We start from the raw sequence: 19,607 nt of genomic DNA, 5'->3' as shown, positions 1-19,607 counted from the left end.
GACTGCTAGACAATGCTCACCTTCTCCATCTGGTCTGCAACACAAACTATAATTCTGTCCGAAGTGCAGTGAAGCCCCGAAAGCCAATATTCTATGGCTCCTGGGGATCAGCTCCAAAGCTGTAGGTCGCTCTATGGAGGACTGCTTTCTCAGCAGCTGGACTAAGTACAGCCTCAGGCCAGCTGCAGAACTCACCCAGGACCTTTCTCATGTACTACACAAGGAATATCAACTCATGCCTTCTGGGAAGCACTACTAGGTATCCACATGTATTCGTTGGCCCCATAACTTTCGGAACACATCAACTGACACCCCCACTGCCATTTCACACACACACACACACACACACACACACACACACACACACACACACACACACACACACACACACACACACACCCTTGACAATGACTTTCTGAACACTGTAATGCATCTGTAGCCTTATCTGCATGGTGCTTACAGTATTTATCTCCTACAAAGTCCGTAGTTGAGGGCATATTATCAAAACACTTTATTTGAAAGTAAAACCAAAAATGAGCGCACTCAAACAGTTTGTAATAATCCCTTATTGCAAAGGAAAACTGTGTGCCTACACAACTATAGCAAGTACGGTAAGGTGATCTGTAAACTGTGATGGGTGTTTCCAGCTGAAAGTTGTAGCAGTAATCTCAGCATTGTTTTATTTGTCTAAACTGGGAGTATGTTCATTTTACTGAAAAACAAAATAAGATTCATAGTTGCATGAAACCAGGATTTTCTTTTAATATGCCACGCTGCTACAGTATTGTATGGATCCTAAACTGGTCGAGATCTCATTGGCTGTGACATGTTTGGCAAAACATACTGTACTTAAGGTTTGTAGGTATATAGGGAATATAGTGGTCTTTAATTAGAAATGTGAACTTCTATAATCAATGTGGCCCAACCCAGAGCTCGAAGTGGGCCGGTACTCAGCGGTATGCAGTACCGGCACTTCTACATTTTTACTCCTTGGTATACCGTGATTTTTCTAGCGTACCGGAACTTCTCACATGCTGCCGGTACTCTTCTCTGTCCTCTCCATATCAGGTTCTCTGGGAGCGCAGCGCCAGTGTTTCTGCACCGCGCCTCATAACATCTCTTCCTCGCTGGATGCGATGCAAACGAGCGAGCAAACTTTTGATTGTTTTAGTTGTTTTTTTCAGTTTAGTGAACTGTTCATCAGATATATCAAATATAGTCTATGAAACATTATTTAATTTCTGAATCCGTTTTTCTGATTCATTGAATATGACTTTTTAGGACAAACATTTCAAGAAGAATTAAATGTTCAGACGAAGTCTGTGATAAATAGTTAAAAATATTAATTTAACTGGTAATACTAATTGTCCAAAATGATGAAAAAATTGCATAGCTTTAAGTCAAAAATCTTCAAATTTTCTTGGGGGAGGACCCTTAAACCCAATATCTCCTAGTATCTCTCATTCACTGTATAAATTCAGAATGTGTCTCTGTATAATATGTAGGAGCATCCTGACTGGGACTCTGCTCCTAAAACCTAAATGAATAGTTCACACACCTCAGCTCTGCATGTGTACCTGCCTGTCTAGCTGCTGTTGATTTCAGCCTATAGACATCCCATAATATATTATAATATACTTTAAGTGTTAACACCATATATGCATAGCCTAAGTATAATAATATAGCAATACAATCACAGCTGGTTATGACTGACACAGATTAACATGCTTAAAGAAATAATAAATAAATAGGAATCAGTCACAAAAGATTGCTGATACCGGCCGGTACACACGCCAACATGTGAATGAGAGAGTACCGCCGTTTTTTTTTTTCTTCTATTTCAAGCACTTGGCCCACCTAAAGAAAACGATGCACTTCGATAAACACTTGGTTTGTCAATGGAAGGCTCTTACAATAATCATAGCAGCGGTAGTCAAAAGATATTATATTCAACTGACTGACCCTTCTAATGAATGAAGAAACAAATAATAGAGCAGATAAATGAATGACTACATGAATGATTGAGCTCAGAGAGCTATCTCACCGGTGTACGGCCCCTCCTTGTCCTTGCGGCCCTTGGTGAGCGAGCAGTATGGACGTCGCTCTTTCACTTCCATAGTGCTTCTGATTGTGCTGCCGGCAAACATACAGGCATGCTGCTGTAAAGCTGCAGAGACAGAAAGACAGACAGAGGGAGAGTCAGTGTTGTTGGACTAAACCTGCAAAAACACACACACACACACACACACACACACACACACACACACAGACAGAACGGAGTAATCAACAGCACAGGGATGTAGCAACAAGGCCTCATCCCAGTGACTGTTACATATCCGATACCAATCTTTAATTCACTGTGTGGAAGAGACTGGGATCATTCTGTTATGTGTAAGGCAACATCAGGCTTGAGTTAAACATTGCTTTCCTAATTTTGTAAAACAAAATGTAACAAATAAATACATAGACATAAATGTAATTAATTGTTATTTATTATTAAAATAATAAACACCTTTGTAAAAAAAATCTTCCAAATTAACAGGAATTACAATTCATATGTAAACCTTTTTTTTAATGCAGCAACAAATTAATCAAAACATAAACCGGAATTAAGATTCCAGTATATAATGTATATAGTATATAAACATAGAATTGAATTGAATAGATTGGCCCCATTGTCACCGATACCCGATTCAGCTATTCTAAGTCAGTATTGGCCCGATATCCAATACAGTATCAGTATCTCTGCAACCCTATGTTAAACTGACGTCAGTTACAGCAACATTGTATACAGCATGTGCTCCTATGTGGTGACTTGATCAAAACATCACCATCTAGAGTGTGTTTACTTGTGTTTATTTTAGTGTGAGCAGCAGCACGCTCAGCTGTTTTTTTTCAGTCGCGTTGGTTAACATCAATACCAAAGAGACACATTCTGCGAGCCGTGCACGTCCAGAATGTTCATTAAAAAAAAAAGGTTCACACAAATAGGAACAAAGATGCAGAGAGGCTCATTAATATTCCAGTCAGGTTAGATAGAAACATTGATTACACATAATACATTCACATGTCATGTTGTCTATTCATTTGGTTCATCAATGCATGCTCCTGTAAATGGATTCTTCATTCATACATTTAATGTAGTTCCCCGGTCTACTGATTAGCACCTCAAACAATCACATTAATATGGAGGTCACAAAGCTCTACCCTCATGCCCTTTAGTGTAAACCACACGCACCTGCATGCATAGCTGCTCTGACATCTGTTTCATCACCGTTAACTGCTCTTACGTATGGATGTAAATGATTTATCACCTCAGTGACACTTGACAATAGCCTGTTCCATCCCTCACTTTAGCCTGTCCTTACTGTATATTATAAGATGTCAGGTTGTCACTGTCACTCGCCTCAGGGGAATACTCCTCTGCAATGCTGTTCCAAAACTTAAGTGTAGTTTCTAAACCTGAGGGAAGTATAGTCAGCGACTTGCATGTTTCTCAGGAGTGCTCTATACTGGGTAACATTGTGAACATTGATATTTGATTTACACAACCAAAACAGCAGAGCGGGTGATGTTATGTATGTAGAATGGGCTGAGTAAAAGAGTTTTCTAATGATGCAGGCATCTCACAGTTGGGTACAATAGGTGACAAAAGCTCGAAGGTTAACGCATTTATTGCTCCTTATTAAATGTACAAAAAACTGTTTTCCAGTTTCACCTCACGGATGTAGTTGCAAATCCAAAAAAGCTTTGTTAGAATAAAAGCATTCCTTTATTTTACAAGCACACCCTTCTCTACCAGTAACTATTTGGTGAGAGAATGTAATTATGCACAGCTGAGAATGAAGTCATTAATATAAAGGGCACATTTGGTTGTACTAAAAGTTTGTTTGTTGTCCTCCAAACATCTTCAGAGAAAAAAAAAACTCTGATGGTTCATTATGTGAAAGCATGTAACTTGATTGTGCCATCTGGCATTTAATGTATGTAAACAAAACACAAGTGAGTGGAGTGGAGCGGCGGCGCATTCATCTACCCATATTCCCTTTAGTTGCATTATACAACACAGAGCAGTACTAGAGGTAGCCCGAATGCACACAAAGTCAATGGAAATTGGTGAAAAGAGGCAAACAGATGCTCATCTCACTACAAAAAATAATCCCTCTCAATTATCACTTGTGCCCCAGTGTGCAGTGTGTGGTGGTGTCTGTTTCTGCAACACATTCTCACTCCCGACTCGTAAAATACTGGCGCTTGGTCAGAAGTTAGGTTTAGGCAACACAACCACTTAGTTAGGGTTCGGAAACGGTCGGGGTTGACGTTCATTTCACTGACTAATGACTCACATGACTGCCGGCTCACGTGACTCACAGGACTGACGATACCGACGAGTCACGTGACTTAAGACGGATGTAATACAAAATAAGCAGACATTATATTTAGTTTCATACGGGACACGAACGCCGGTCTACTGGTGGAAAGTCTTGTTTGTTTGACCCATTCACCTCCCCTCCCAACTGCCCTGAATGGACTCTCAGACTATTAATACTACGTCACTTGCTCCGACCGTCGAATAACCGCGGGTGGGTTTACATTGGAGTTAGTTTAAAGCCTGGTTCATCACATACTGTTGCTAAAGGATGCCTTTGTGATTCGGTCCTCTGTATGCATTTTCTCTTTTCTTCTTATTTTGCTTTACTCTGAACTCTTCTGGGCATCTGCAAAGAGCCTTTTTGCCCCATGTGGGGGTGTAACCCCCAGCAGCCAATAACAGCGCACAGGGTGCGCAGCCCGTTCAGGTGGTAAAATAGCCTACCACCGATTTGTCACGCCACTCAGCGTCTGGTACCGAGGCCCAAGTTCCCCTTAACTCTGTTGTGCAGTCAGTTGTGTGTTTATTTGTGTTTTAAAACGTAACCGCCATGAAACAATCAGAAAATAATCTTTTATTTCTCCGATTCACTGCTTTGTTCTCCACTAGCGCCGCTCCCGCTCTTCATTCACTCTATAGCTCGCTCGATCATTGCTCAGGCTTAGATTTACACTTGTGCTTTTTTTATTTTTTTCTTCAAGTCTTGATGTGTAAACCACATGCTGCCTGGCTGCAAAATCCATTGCAGGTTTTATTTGTTTTTTTGGGGGTGATTTTTAAGTACGTAACAGAAAAGGTGATTCATATTTTAAAAATACATCACAATAATCATTAAGGTCTTTTGAAAAGAATATTCCTGTCGTTATTTATAGTAAGTAAACTAAATTGAACATTAAACTGTAAGAAAGTGTTTTCAGTTTTATCTTGAAATTCTAATTTTATATTGTAGCAAATTTAACTTTTGTTAATGGTAAAATTGAAGTGGTAAAAATACAAAAAACATGTGTTATATTGACCTACAGTACTTAACTTTTTCGCTTGAGACTATAGAAAATATATTGATTAAGGTATAATTAAATATTATAGTTTGTACTTAATCAGAAATTTATCTTGAGAAAAGTTTATAAAATTCCCTGTAACATAATTAGAGTGCTTTAATTGGTTTAGTCAAAAGTAAAAATATATACTGGATGTAATCGTGAACATTACAAAATTAAAAATTAATTGTTACAAAGTAAAACATGTATGTTTTTATAACAAATAATCTTTTTTACTTTTTATGTGAATATAAATTGTTGTCTTTGGCAAAAGTCATATGCTGATTTATATTAAATCAAAATTTAAGGTTTCAACCAAAAATATAATTTCAGAAAATATAAATAGCTATAGCAAAGTTTATGTAAAGTACCAATTTTTGAAGTGCATCTTTAAATTATGATAGTATAGCCTTCGTTGCAGCATTGTCACTTTATGAATGGCACAGTTGCCGGGCCTGCTGTTTTTTTGTGCTGCTCTTTATGAGTTATAAGAAATGAGGTAGAATTGATCCTGCGTTGGGACAGTAAGCTGATGGGAGGGATCCACAGGCTGTCAGCAGTTCTTTTGAGTCATGTGCACCTCTTTGGACGCACATAGAGTCGCCAGCTGCTGTCACTGGGGAGTTTTACAGAGAGAGCTTAACATGAGCCTTGGTACGAAGGGCAGTATATCACCTGGAAGCAGCTCAAATACAAATAAATCAGTGCTGGCCTTCAAAAATGGGTTCAGCTTTCATTTTTGGAGAGATAGGTGGATAAGAGAAAGTTAGAATGCTATCATGTGACCACATAGAAACCCAAAGGTTGTTAGAGAAAAAAGAGGTAGATGCAGAAAGACGAGTGATAGATAACACAGCTTATACAAGCCAGGTTTGATGTAATGCGTAGCAAAATTAGTTATGACTTTCGAGAGACAATACTTAATTCAGACACAGACAAGAAAGGTAAAGGCTTAAATGAGAAGAGAATCAGTTTGTAAAAAGAGACGAGGCTGGGGGAGGGGGGGGATAGAGACAGCCAGTAGTGGTCAGACATCTTTATAAGCCTACAACTTAATCTGAGACACTGAGCCTTAAATCCCCTACCTTCTGGACCTGCATGCATGCATGTATGTTATTAATGTGTATGATTGTGTTATTGTGTCGTGATGCACTTTGCCATCCGGACTACTTTACTTTTATGCATTTTATTCCGCTTTTAACAAAATCTTGTACATATCAGAATGAATCTCATTTTGTATAACCTCATCTTTAAAGGTCCCATATTGTAAAACGAGAGATTTTCATGTCTTGTATATTATAAAGCAGATTTAAGTGCTATATAAATACTGTTAAACTATCAAAACACTCAATATGCGGAGAAATACACACAGCCCGTATTCAGAAATTGTGAATTTGAAACAAGCCATTAGGATTTCTGTCCATTTGTGATGTCACAAATATACAATACTGTATAGATCATTACTCAGTTTTAAACATAAACATTCTAAATGTGTCCCAGTTTATTTCCTGTTGCAGTGTATGTTAATAACATCAGCTGACAGGAAGAAAACATGGACCCAAACTGTTGCCTAGCAATGCAATTCCGTTGAAATACACTAAAACGGAGCGTTTCAGACAGAGGGTGAATACAGGTATATTCAGGCAGACAGTACGAGGAAAATAAAGTTTTTTTTTTAACATTACAGCATGTAAACATGTTCTAGTAGAAACACAAAATGCAAATATGAACTTGAAAATGAGCACGATATGGAACCTTTAATGAGCAGGACAAGAAGGACCAAAGCTGTTCTGAAGTGCTAGCGACCCAAGCAATTCATTTACCATACCTGCTTCTTTCTATTTAGTATATTGTGCCTGTGCTATCTTACATAGGGATTGAACTCCAAACATCAGAGTCTCCACTTAACCTGACCTACACGTTCTGTACTGCAGATGATCACCACGGAGCAACAGGAGGAAGCCTGCGCAAACATAATAAGAACATGCCAAGTATAAAGAAATGCCTCACCATGGAGCCACTATGGTGCCAAGTGCTAATGAGATACATGATATTCGTATATTAACTGCTGATCTGCATTGGGGTGGATAATCATGGTGTGCCATGCCGTGAGCAAGGGCCGTGTTGGCGGGGTGCCTTGAATGATTCAGAGGAACAGGAGGTGCTGTATATATTTATTCTCTCAGAGCGGTTGTTTAGCATTTCGTTTCTGATCACAAACCTGAACAGAAAAAAAATTACTCCTTTACATCGACATTGGAGTTTTGTTTCATGCTTATAATAATATACAATGTATATAATGTTACTAATACACATTTACACCTTAGTGTTATTTTCATTAAAAAAACATACCATGTTTTTTTTGGCATAAAGTTATGACATCCATTTCTTCTCAAAATGTTTTTATCTGATCTTCTGACAAAAAAAAAACGATTCCGTCCTTTCATTGACCACAACGTTGGTCACTAACGCATTACTTTCTGGACATAATTCTCTGATGTCAGTTCCTTAAAGAAACCACCAGATTCAACTGATATCAGCTCATTACCTCCGCCAAGGCCGAAGGCCTAGGAAGGAGGTTATGTTTTCACCGGCGTTGGTTTGATTGTTGGTTTGTTGGTTTGTTAATTTGGTCGATTACTCCAAAAGTCTGTGATGGATTTGAATGAAATTTTTTGAGGGGTGGGGTGTGGTATAATGAACAATCATTGCATTTTAGATGATTCGATTTCAGTGGCGATCCGGATCATGATCCGGCTTCGGGAATTTTTTTGAATAACTCCGTTCAGCCTGTGCATTAGGCTTTAAGACATGCGCAGAGTAACTGATGACGCGTTCATGACGCGTCACCCTGCCTGTTTCCTTCTACCTGCAGAGAAAGGGACAGAGAGAGAGTGGGGTGTGGAGGGAGGAAATTCCAGTTGAGTCCGACCAAAGCACACTTGGTGATTGTTGGAAAGAGTAACGGCGATGGTTTAGGTGAGTTTTACTTTGTTTCTGTCCAGTTTGAATGAAGTGTTTTACGATGCTCCGCTACGTACAGCTGATCTCAACATGAACAAAAATAAACGTGGATGATGGCGCAAGCTGCACGGAGAGGGGGGGGGGGGGGGGGGGGGGGGGGGAGGTCTGCGCTCTCCGAGCGCCATTCTAGTTAAATGTTGTTATAAGCCTCATATACGTGGATCAGTAGGAGCCTGCTACTCCTACTAGTTTCAGGGCGGCACAGTGGTGCAGTGGTTAGCACTGTCGCCCCACAGCGAAAGGGTCGCAGGTTTGTTTCTATGTTCTCCCCGTGTTGGTGTGGTTCTCCGGTTTCCTCCCACTGTTGATTCTAAATTACCCATAGGTGTGAATGTGAGCTCTATCTGTCTCTATGTGTCAGCCCTGTGATAGTCTGGAGACCTGTCCATGGTGTACCCCGCCTTCGCCCAATGTCAGCTGGGATCCTCGTGATACCCGCGACCCCGAATGGGATAAGCGGTTGTTTAGTTTCCAATGTCACAAATCCAAAATACAAACCAGAGGAATCTAAATATGTATTACATAAAACTGACCAAGATTCTGTACATGCTGGTCTCTGTGAATGTGACTGAGTGTATATTTAGTTATGTGTGTTGTGACATAAATCTGTCTGTGATGGAGTGTGTGTGTGTGTCTTGATGGGTAACTTGGTGTGAGGATGCTGTACATATTTGTGGACATGCACTGTGTACACAAAATGGCTGGAGCTTTGAGGAGGCGTTTTTCTAACAGCTTACCACAGTAGAGCTGTGTGCTGCTGCTGCTGCTTCTGTTAATCACTCTGCTATTAATTTTTATGTTCAGTGAACTGCACGGCTTCAAGGGTTCCCAAGAATACACACATTATGAGCTCAGTGACATCCCTCGCTATTTCTTTTTCAATCTGCTCTATCTCACTCTATCTTTTATTCATATCTCATCTCTCTTTCCTGTCTCTTTTCACACATCACACTGACGACTGGAAATTGGAAAGTCACAAACAGACAGACAGATGTCTTTAACAGCGAGTCTCCCTTTCTCTCCATAAATTACCTCATTGCATCAGAAAATACACTGTGTAGTTAATTCATTTAAAGTTAAATTAATTCAACTTACGTTTATTTAATACTAAGAAAGTTTAGAAGATGATCCTATGGTCATCTGGTGTTGTTCTCTCCACTGAGAAAGGAGAATGATGCACCTGCTCCTGGTCGGCACACCCGATGATTTCACATAGAAAACACAAGCTCAGCTCTCAAAATATGACTTACGCGTGTATATGTCGTTACAATGTATCAGTAACAACAATAACCCTATAACATAACTCTGAAAGGGTCATTAGCATATTCCTCTTTTCTTTTTGTTACTTTAAAGTTAATGTGAGGAACTTTTAACTGGTTATGAAAAAGTCTCAATTTAATACTGATGCCTCCATATGACCTACATTAGTAAATGAGACCATCAGCGAGAGGATTGACTATTTCTACATATCCCTAATACTTGTCATCGGTGGCATCGGGTCGGATTCTACGCTGCCACCTTTGAACTGCAGTCGGAGCTCTGGTGGGAGGTGGAGGGCTCCGGCGGGAGGTGGAGAGCTCCGGCGGGAGGTGGAGAGCTCCGCGCTCGGCAGCAGCGGCTCCTCCTCCCGGCCAGGAGCAGAGCTTTACTTCGCTGCTCCGCCGGTCCCCGCTGGGAGCTAACACCGACTGGATACCGCTGGAGGCCCAGGCCGTACTACTGGGCCCGCTGGTGGTAAGGGAGGCACGGGAGGATGCTGAGGAAAGGAGCTTCAATGCTTCCTTTAGTATCTCCTTTAGCAGAGGATACACTGGACCATCCTATACCAAAGGAAAAGAGAGGATAACATACCACAATTCCTTGCTGCCGCAGCATTTAAAGCGACGTACCACTCGGCCGTTCCTGATATCAAACGATATGCTTATCTTGCATATTTTTTTCATATCCTAATTGGGATTCATGTTTAATATGAGTGGACAGTGAAAACCATTTTCACTTTATTTTTAATTAATTATTTATTTTGAACATGTAACAAATACCTCACTAAAAAATATAACAAGAATAACAAATAAAATGAACAGTAAACAGTCAATTAAAAAATAATCAACATAAATATATATGTCCAAAAAGAAGTTAGAAGAAGTATATGGTCCTACACCTTCTCCATAACTCCAACAATTACCTCAATATTTATCATATATTCCTTTGTTTATTTCAATTCCAACATTGGCAATGAAGTGATATTTTTCACCGGTTGTACACGTTAGGGCAGATAATCCTTTATTACACTGCACATTTCCCCACTGTGGGACTAATAAAGGAATATATTATCTTATCTTATCTTAAATGTTGATGTAAAGTGTTCCAGCAGCAGAAGGATCTGCAGTATCTCTCTTTAACACACCACGGGTGAAGCAGCCTGTCACTGAAAGACCTATTTAATATAATAATTATTTAATATGAGAACGCACGGGGGGCGAGGGGTCGCCGCCTTTTGTAGTCCATCTTCAGAATATTGTAGTTTCACCACGGCAGACTCATGTCGCTAACATCCGCTGCTGTCGCATCATAATTATGGAGCTTATAGTGAAGTCCTTCTGAATTCTCCCTCTAATCTTTCCTTGACCTCATGACTTTTTCCATCGAGGTCAAGGAAAAGTTAGGAAAAGATGTTAGGACGTAATTTTTAGGTTTTTCGTCCGCAGCCCGGGACTGCACGGGGCAGACTGACAGACCCTGCCGCAGTAAAATAAGAGGTTTTCTAAAGGGACTCTGGTGCTCGTAAACACTATTGTCCACAGGGACCGCCAAAATCAACACAAGATGAAAGTTCCTCATAGTAGCTTTACATTGTATTGATAAAATGCTTCTAATAAGTAAGGTGCTGAATGCAGGGCTTGGACTTATATTGTAATATTTCTACATACAGTTTGAAAACAACAGATCCACATTTCCTGGTTTTGTATATTAGCCCCAGCACCTGTTGAATGAATCTGAATCGTGGGAAATTAGAATTAGAGAGATTTGAACACAGTAAGACGTAGAAGCACAGGTGCATAGCAACTTCCTAATATCTCAAAGGAAGTGTCCGATCGCTCCCGTGAGACAGCATTCAATCAGCTTCTCTCTGTCGAGGAGCCTCTTGTGGAGTGCTCAAATTGAGTAGCTCCTCAACTTTGAAGGAGAAAGCTCTTGTTTTAGATAGAGTCTTAGTTTTTCTAATCAATGGCCAACGCAATCTGTGCCCAATATGTAGAACCTCTTTTGTCACAGTCTGTACACAGCAGCTGTCTCGGCTCTGCCAAAAGCACAACTCCACCTGAAACACACACAAGCCGCTGGCTCTCCGTTCCACTCTTCATTCTTCTCCTTCTGGCTGGTTTACAAAGCAGCACATCGTGTTAGTTATGCTCGCTACTGATGAGATGTCAGCTGGGTTATAGCGGGCGAACGCTCAGGCTGGTCTCACACTGTTCGTAGCTATACTTACAAAATGAACTGCACTGTAATCACTGTACCAAATTAATTTGTGTGTAATCCACGTAACTGGGGAACCAGGAAATATAAAGAGTGGTGAACGCAGCGTATAGGGAGGAGGTCGGAGTGAAAAGATGGGTCAAAAAATACCGGACTTTCGCCCAGGAGACCGCGGTTCATGTTCCGTGGGAAACCAGAAGCCAGCGGTGATTTATTTGTCACGTAACTTACGTACTTAAAGCTGAAGTAGGCGAGATTGGAGCAAATATTATTAAATAAAGTTATTTTTATAACACGGTCGCTATATTGGGACAGTAGTACATGAAACAGGTAACCTGAAAAAATGAATGTGCCTCTGTGTCCTCTGGTGTCCTCCGATGCTACTAACGGCATCTGCAAGATTTCACAGACCGGAGGAAAACAAGCAGTAAGAGCTGATCTGAGGTCAAGCTCTCCGGCTGCCGTCTATGAGAGCCGGCTGTTATATCACTAGCTATCACTCGCGAACTCCGACCAAACGGTCAAACCTGGCCGCGCTGATCAAATATGAATCAATATCATGTTACGTTAATGCCTATTTCAAACAGGCCGCCGCCATCGTGGAATTTGGTAAAGGAACGCCAGGTTTCGGTCACATGACCGGAGCACAGCCAATAGGAACACTCTCTCTCTGAAATGACCTGTGATTGGTCAAAGTCTCCCGTCACCAGCTAGATTTTCTAAAGCCACTTTAAGGAATGCTACTTCTGGAATTATTTTTAAGCCAAACCACGATCTTTTCCCTAGCCTAGCTGAGTAGTTTTATTGCCTAAATTTAAGGAAGTTGTTTCTTGTGAGACAGAAGTTTATTTTGAAAATACTGTATGTTTATAACAAGCAGAAAGTGACAGGTGTCGCTGGACATTTGTAGGAAGTTGCATAAAAAATGAGGAATAACATAAGATATCATACAATCCGTTGTCTGAAGATACGTTGGAATGCTACAGGTCAGGCCTGATGGAATTTCTTTCACAAAGGCATGATCACTGTGCCTTGATGTTAAGGCAGCAAAGAGTTGTTGATCTCAACAAATTTAGCTCAGAAATCCCCACTGAGCCACATCAATCTCTATGCAACAACTACTGTACAACTCACATCATCTTCTCCAGACAACACCCGCATAGAAAATATAGTTGAGATGGGGTTAAATAGCATATTACCAAATTGAATCCGATATGAAGCCACAGATGAAATCCCTCATCAAATGTTTAGCTTTCAATATTTGCAAGTAAATACAGGTAACAAAAAATGTGCAATTTGCAATCACCTTTATCTGGCTGAGATAGCAGAAAAAGCATGTTTTTCAGAGGCAGCCTTGTTCACAACCTCCAGCTACAAGTTGAACATTTGATGCACACACACACACACACACCGATTGTGAGGCGCTGGCCAGCTCATTCGGCATGTGGACAGTAGGATTAGTGGACCCGCTCTAGCTCCCATCATATGTTAGGAATGAAAACTGAGAGATTCCTCCTCCTGAGGTTTGAAACAGGTATTGGCACATGTAGAGATCAAGTATATTCTTTCCAGCTCACAACAAACGGACCACAACACTGATTAAACACCAAGTGTGGCAACAGACATATGCACATATGTGCAAAGCAGCACGTTTGCTGACAGCGCTTTGATGGAAAACTCAGACTGACAACCAATGTGGGATATGTGACAGCCACAACTTGGCTGACAGTTACGTAACACATTTGCATATCTGTTGTCAGTTAATCATCATACACAATGGTAAAAAGCAGCTTGAGGCACACACATTTGTTCCGACCACAGTCCACTGTGTTCTTAGATTTTCTTGATGATTGCATATTAAAAGGAGGAACTGTAGGCTAAGTAAAACTCTGGATGAAAAAAAAAGGAAAATGTGAGAGATGCTGACAGCTAAGGCTGAGTGTCGTTTAAATAATTACGATACCAGTACCAATACAGGTACCCTTAAGGTGATACTGATACCAATAGAGTACTTCATTCGATACCCATCACGTGAATGGAAGCAGTGTGTGTACCACACTGGCTAGCTAATTGCCCTCGAACTGCACAGCACTCCATGATAACACTGATAATGCCATAGCGGGTCATGATGGCATCATTGCAGAAGCGTAACGCCCACCCTCCAGTTCCCCCCAGGTTAACACTGTTAGCTCTGTCAGAACTGTTGCTGCTATCAGCATTGTTTAGCGTTAATTGGTTAAAATGCTTAATGTCGGTTAACGGAAAAACGGTTAATTATGGACGTCCCTAGAATGCATGTAAAAGTTTTACAAATGCACACATCACAACCTGAATAAATATTCACATTTTACGAACAGTTTATTTACTTCAACTTCACAGACGTGATCATTTTCACTTTTGAAAAGCTTCCTGTGTGCGCACGGATCGCCTGATATGCACGGATTGGGTTACATTCGCGCGTTGAGTTTTGAGACCATTTTCGTGATCTCCAGCTCCACACAGATCCACAAATGCATGCTGTGTTTAAGAACTAGCAGAAACTGGGAAATCTGGGCTTTCAATGAAATTGTGTGTAATTTCAAAGTAGGAAACACATTTTTCTAAATAGACAGAGTAGCGCATCAGCCCCTCGATTAGAACACGTACATTTAACAACTATATACTCAGTACAGTAGCCTATGAATGGTTTGAATAAGCTATACTGCTAGGTGGTGGATGTGTTCTTCTGCAGACAGGAGAGAACGTCATTGTTAAACCACCCGTTGTAAGCAAAATGCGTATGCTTTGCAATATGACAACGGAAATAAATGTAAATTGGAGGAGAAAGGTTAGTTAAAGCCAAGAGATGCACTGGCAGCATTTAAGATAGACAATATGATAGACTGTAGATAGATTTTAGGACTATGTAGGCTGATATAACACTTGCTTTTTCCATCAATATGGAGCTAACGTTACATGTAGCAGTACAGCGGAATAAACCAAATACACAATCCTAAAATTGACTGAATCTAAACAATATGTTGCACGTTATTGACACCCGATGCATTGTTATTTTCTTACTTTGCCTTATTCTCATTTTATAGATTCAGCTCACAGCTGTCATTTCAATAACTTCAAATTTTTCAAGTCGTGAAAGTTAAAAAGATTTAGACTTATTAGGAGATCAATATACCGTTACTGCTGACAAACTCTAGGAGCTAATCTCCATCTACAGGGTAACGCTAACCTGATGTTAGCTGACTCTAACTTATAAGTATTAGACATTCAGATGACATAACTTTCATAGTTCAGGAACAGCTAAGCTAGCTAGCAGACATACTCAGTCTGAAAATGACATAAACAGCCTATTTGTTGCCTAGTCAAGCTACCATTAATTCACTGTTATCAGAGGATGATATCATGAACAGTGCACTAAACTAACAGACGTAGATAACTTTATCAGACGTTACCTGACATGTTGAGTTTATAACTATGTTCTATTCATAGAGGAGATCCCGGAGAAAACCCACACTAACACGGGGAGAACATGCAAACTCCACACAGAAGGACCCCAAAGCTTGAACCTGTGACCCTCTTGCTGTGAGGCGACGGTGCTAACCACTGCACCTCTTATTTTTCATTATAGATCATGTAATACACATTTGAGACTAATGTGACTCGGTTGAGAGCCGAGGCAATCCTGATATGGTCTGTGGCTGTGGCTCAGTGGGTAGAGCGGGTCGTCCTTTAACCACAAGGTTAGCGGTTCAATCCCTGGCTCCTCCTGTTCGCATGTGTCCTTGAGCGAGACATTAACCCCCAGTTGATCCCACCCCGTCACTTTAGAGCAGCCAACTCTTAAATGCCTAGCAGGCCAGATTTCAGGTCGGTATGTGAGAATACAGTTTAAATTGCTGCGGTAGTCGGCCAATAACACATTGCATTAAATTGAAGAATGCCTGCGGTGATCGGCTGCAAGCAAAACCATACAAATAGTATTTTCTTTTCTATAGATCTGGGCACACAAATGATCAAATGCAGGTATCGTTTGACTGGGGAAGTCCTATTGACAGTAGAGGAATAATGCAGAGAAACAACAGGAGAAACATAAATAGGTAAAGAGAAGGATGAAAAGAGTAAAGGTTCAAAACAAAAGACGAGCTGCATGGAGAAAAGACAAAGCGAAGGAGAATGATGAGAGGCCACATGGAGGACAAATAGGACAAAAAGAGTAAACAGAATGAGAAAAAAGAAAAGTGATTTAGTGCAAGAAAATGACAGAAAGCCAAAGACCATTGTGGGCATTGTGGAAATTTTATTCTTTCCAATAGATGAAATGTACATTTGAAATAAATTCAATGCAAGCCAGACAAAACATGTTTTTCAATTAAAATCAAAGCAAAGCACTTCGTTAAAACAAGTGTGTTCACTCTGCTGAGCTGAGGGAGGAGGTGGGGAGAGAAGAGGATGGGATGGGAGGAAGAGGCGCACAGGGAGCCGGGGAGGAGAGAAACGGAAGATAAGTGAAGGCAATGATCAGTTTGCTGTTGTTTTTCGTTAATAAGTGAATTAACAGAGCTTGATCAGGTGCTTCATCAATAATTAAATTGTTAATTAAAAACACTGTGCTTCAATGAACAATGAAGGGAAGCTAATAGGGATTAAAGAGCCAGTTCAGAATTCCCTCTTTATTCGAGTATATCAATTAACCTTTAACCGCTGTCAGTTGAAAACCTCGTTGTTTCGATTGTTTATTCGCCATTTTTTATTTGCTTTGATTTTTTCTTCTTTTTTTCATGTAATATTTGTCTCAAAACAATAGAACACAGTTCCTATATAACTATTTTAAATGTCTATGGTGATGGACTTTTGGTTGTCTCCTATCCTAATTACTGTCAGTGGAATGTCTATACTAAATACTATATTTATCACAGTCATGAGCTACTACTCCCTGTTCAATTGATTGATTCTCTTGACAAGTTAGATGCTTCTATTGTTTTCCAACTAAACTGTTAATAGAGGCCTATATAGGCCTTTAATTCTGCCTGATCTCTGTCTGGGGAAAGATTATATATTTTTTTGTTTACTTGTTATGTGTTTTTGTGTTGCAAACTAATAGTTTTTACACTGTATGAATGTTATGTTATTTTTGGAATGCGTACCTTAATCTACTTTTTGTAAAACAAAAAAATATGTTTTCACTCATTTTGTGTTCATTTTGAGTATTAGGGCCACATTGAGGGAAAACAAACAAACTGAGATTACAAGAATAAAGTCAAAATATTACGAGAATAAAGTCATAGGTTTACGAGAAAACAAATTGTAATATGAGAATAAAGTCATAATGTTATAAAGTAGTAATTCTACGTGTTATTTTAGAGGGGGAATAGAGCAGCGTGCCGCCTGTGTGGAAATGAGGAACATGGAGCATCTTGTGAAGTTATGCTTAAGTTTACGTTTCACAAATAACGGAATCTTTTGGCACATCAGCACCAAATTTTCATCAGTATCAGGACCTTGAAAAGATTGTGGAGGAAACTGCGTTTATTCTGAAGAAAGAACCACACGGACCTGATGGGGAAACTGCCTCTTTTGTAGAGGAAGAAATTACTTTTTTTCTCATAAAGTTATGACTTTATTCTCGTAATATTACGACTTTTTTTTCTCGTAATATTATGACTTTATTCTCAAAATCTCCAATTAGTTTTTCCGCCAATGTGGCCATAATGCTCCGTTGTACCTTTTCCTTAACATGTAAATAATTCAAAAAGTTTATAGTCATATGGTTTTTTTTTGTTTGTTTTTGCCATAGTAAGACCAATGTTTGAAGACAAAAAAAAGCAATCCAATTCTTTGTGGAATAATATTGAAGAAAGCCCTACAAGGAGGGTTCTGGTGGGCAGGAGGACAGAGATGTTTTATTTCTGTGTGCACAATTTAATTTATTATGTTAGCCCGACACCAATCTATGTTATATGTGAAGGTATTAAATTAACCTGACTCTTTCAGATGGTTTGTTTCACAGAACCACCTGAGAAGCAGCCATTGGAAACTGTTTGGAAAAGAGCAGGCACTCTCAACAAATACTTGGCAGGTGATTGGATTAACCGTCTGTCAATCAAACTCTTGCCGGAGCCGGTCGAGTCGGGAGAAGAGCGAAAACATCTTTTCCACTGAGAAAAGACCGCAGCCCCTCACAGGATGCTGATTGGTCTGTGATCTGGTGAGCTCGACACAAACGCATTACTTGCAGCCTGACAAGATGGATTTTCATGTGATCACATGACAGTGCGGGAATCCAGCTGCCGCGCGAGGTAAGTAGGCCTAATAAATGCATTCTCTCACTCAATAAGAGAGTTCAAGCAAAAGGCCCAGAATGAAAAGTGTGGAATTGAGATTAAAAGTGGGGATTCATTTAACAGAAAGGTCCAATTAATGTATGTAAGAGAAACAATGGGCTTAAGTCTGACACACCTCACACCTCCCTGTGCAATTTTACTCCCCTCTGCCTCACTCCATTGTTGACTATAAAGTAGGACAAAAAAGCCATAAAAAAGATGTTACAAATCTTACGTAACTGTAGCCCTGAGTTATTCACTCTGGAAGGACTGCTGCAGAGTACATACACATGATTGATAGTAACACTTATAAACTCTCAGTGCTATGCCTTCAATTCATTCTGTGCCTACAGGTACAATTGAAATCCAGGTGGAGAAAGAGAGGGGTTCTGGGGAACACTCAGAGTAGATTTAGTTCTACTGAATACAATTAAGCTGAGAGAGGCAATGGATGTGAACCCCTATCCACAGGCTCACAACTTCTATTATTTGTTTTTGGTATTCCACACATTACTGTGGCCTACAGTGAGCACTGTGCAGTCAATCATCACACTGATTTTCTGATATAAAATAGAAACATGACGGAGACCAAACATATTAGAGATGTAAACCTTATAAAAAAGGATAGGACAGCAAAATGGAAGAATTTGTTTAAATTTGTCATTATTCAGCGGATCTTTATGGTTTCCTCTTTCCTCTTAGTTGTCGTAAGTCTCTTTCAGCTGAACAACCAATGACAGTAGGACCACGGATCTGCTCAACCGAGGACTTTGTACTTTTTTTTAATTTGATTTATTATTTGTTTGTATTTAGAGCTAGCACTGAACGAAACATTTTCTAGGAGAGAGACACCAAAAATACACCTCACATTCATCATCAACTCCTCTGCAGAAAACCTGCAGAACAAAAATAATGACCCATACTACCTTGCTGCTTTTTCATTACTTTTGCATATGCATATCATTCTAAATGGTCAGTTGGTCCACAAAAATCACCTAATAGGGATGCACCGATCCGACTTTTTCAGTTCCGATACTGATAGCGATACCTGGGCCACACCTCTATAGCATTGTAGGAGGTTTTGAGGTACAGTATATGCTGCTGAATCTCCCGCCCTTGCCCCAGTAAAAAATAAATAAATCTGGTGTTCAAAGCATTTGGAAAACTCAACTGGACATTGAGTGTTGTTTTGTGTGCATAGGAGTAAGATTTGCTGAAAACGGCCCTTAATCCGTGGATCTGTGTGATAATGACAATGTTGAATAGAGAGGAATTTCCTTCTAAGTGTGACATAAATGGAAGTTCCCGGCGTGCATCACCAGAAATGAAGCAGTGAAAATAACTATTAAACATGTTAAGAGTTGAGAGGGTCTTATTATG

At 40.0% G+C, this 19,607-nt stretch overlaps 1 protein-coding gene across 5 annotated transcripts in view; it reads right to left on the bottom strand.

The window, feature by feature from the left end:
- Window positions 1–19,607, bottom strand: part of tenm3 (teneurin transmembrane protein 3) — a 385,078-nt gene that overhangs the window by 269,759 nt on the left and 95,712 nt on the right. For all 5 annotated transcript variants that reach the window (XM_074628332.1, XM_074628353.1, XM_074628362.1 and 2 more), the window contains one exon: window positions 2,045–2,167. In XM_074628332.1, the coding sequence (XP_074484433.1) occupies window positions 2,045–2,147 (103 nt within the window). In that variant the 5' untranslated portion in view covers window positions 2,148–2,167. The remainder of the gene's footprint in view (window positions 1–2,044; window positions 2,168–19,607) is intronic.

Source organism: Sebastes fasciatus, chromosome 3, assembly GCF_043250625.1.
Source record: "Sebastes fasciatus isolate fSebFas1 chromosome 3, fSebFas1.pri, whole genome shotgun sequence".
Taxonomy (NCBI): domain Eukaryota; kingdom Metazoa; phylum Chordata; class Actinopteri; order Perciformes; family Sebastidae; genus Sebastes; species Sebastes fasciatus.
Note: the sequence above shows the minus strand (reverse complement) of the source record. Positions and strands in the feature narration are given on the sequence as shown.